At 36.6% G+C, this 1600-nt stretch overlaps 1 protein-coding gene across 1 annotated transcript; it reads right to left on the bottom strand.

Moving 5' to 3' along the window:
- Positions 1-315: 315 nt before the first annotated feature.
- On the bottom strand, positions 316-1162 carry LOC108371425 (uncharacterized). The gene is made up of 2 exons (XM_017626984.1): positions 455-1162; positions 316-382 (listed from the first exon to the last, which is right to left on the bottom strand). Exons 1-2 carry the CDS (start codon positions 967-969, stop codon positions 343-345), a joined length of 555 nt encoding a protein of 184 aa, XP_017482473.1. The 5' UTR covers positions 970-1162; the 3' UTR covers positions 316-342.
- Between the last annotated feature and the right edge of the window lie 438 nt (positions 1163-1600).

Here is a 1600-nt window from a genome sequence, read left to right as displayed (position 1 = left end):
ACTGAAAAACCTTTAAAGTGTTTTCATAGGGGCGAAAACAATTCCTATAATTATTTCTGCAAGGATTGATTTATTGGGATACTCATCAACCCCTAATCATTTGAGGTTGAAAAAGGGGTGAAGGCTAAACAAGAAAATTCACTGAAAAACAGATGCTAGAAAAGACTGCCGAAAGATTATGCGTAGCTGTTACATCAGATTGGCCCAAAACTGCTATGAAGAGCATAGAGTTGTCGATAACGAGTGGCTTTGATGGTGCCTCTGGCTATGTTAATCCTCAGCAGAAATTTTACGATGAGGAGAATGACCACCGATGTCCTTATCAGTCGCTCTTTGTATGCATCAATCCTCATTACTCCTGTCTTCAGGGTCAGTCCACTGTCTGAAAATGCGGTTTTATTAGTTAAATAATTATATTTATAAATTTAGTTATAATTAAACGTTTTTATCTTACCCTGGCTTCAAAAATCGAGTAATATCATTAGTAAGTGGTCTCTTCTTATGCATTTCTCGCCTTCTGTCCAAATAAACCATTGAAAGGATTGGGTCTGACAAGTATACTGCCTGTACTGTAACGCCTTTGCCCATTGTAAATTTGAAAGGCTTAAGGTGTTTAATTTCTTCGCCCAAACGATTGTATTCTTCGAGAGCCATTTCATTGTCTTCTTTTTGATGTGCGATTTTCAAGGGCCGAAAAAAACGGTAGCTTTGAGATGTAGGATTATTCCAGAGGTATTTCGGATTGGACAGACTTTTAAGTTTTAGAGCTCCGCATACAAATAGCGACTGATATGGACTTCGGTCATCATTCTCCTCATCGTAAAATTTCTGCTGAGGGTTAACATAGCCAGAGGCACCATCAAATCCAGTCGTTACCGACAACTCTATGCTATTCATAGCAGTTTTGGGCCAATCTGATGTAACAGCTACGCATAATCTTTCGGCAGTCTTTTCTAGCATCTGTTGCATTGGAACGGATACCTCAACCTTTTGTTAAAAATTATGAAAATATAATTTAGAAACAAACTCTGAATTCCTTTACTCTAAGTAAAACGGCAATTAAGCAATTAATAAAATCATCCTAATTTTCTATATAGCATTCTGAGTGTTGTTAAATCGAGTGCTAAAGTCGCATACACGAAATGAGGAGATGCCTCGCAAATACAGAAATTATAGCTTCTGTTCAGATTTTAACAAATTACTTTAAAAATTATCGTGAAAGGTAATTTTGATTATTAAGTAGAAACAAAACCTCAGATATGCTGTAATCCTTTGGACAACAGTCTCCTTTAGCACGTCCAAGAGTACTCCAACAGGGAAAAATTCGACATCCGCGATCTTTTGTATCTTTCGCTAATATGTCGTAAGAATTTCTGGATAATTTAAGTTCCAAGCACAGAGATAAAGCTGATTCATTGGTGTGCTCTTCAACTAAATTACAATTTTTATTTTTAGTGTCTTTATCACGCGACTCGTCAACTTCCATCGATCCTTCGTAGCTTGTATCATTTAGTAGCCTCGTTTTAATAATTTGTAAAGCCATTTCTAACACTTCAACCTTATTGTAGCGTTCATTGTTTGATAGTTCCACTGCACGTGA

Source organism: Rhagoletis zephyria, unplaced genomic scaffold, assembly GCF_001687245.7.
Source record: "Rhagoletis zephyria isolate East Lansing unplaced genomic scaffold, Rhagoletis_zephyria_1.1 Rzeph_scaffold_04973, whole genome shotgun sequence".
Taxonomy (NCBI): domain Eukaryota; kingdom Metazoa; phylum Arthropoda; class Insecta; order Diptera; family Tephritidae; genus Rhagoletis; species Rhagoletis zephyria.
Note: the sequence above shows the minus strand (reverse complement) of the source record. Positions and strands in the feature narration are given on the sequence as shown.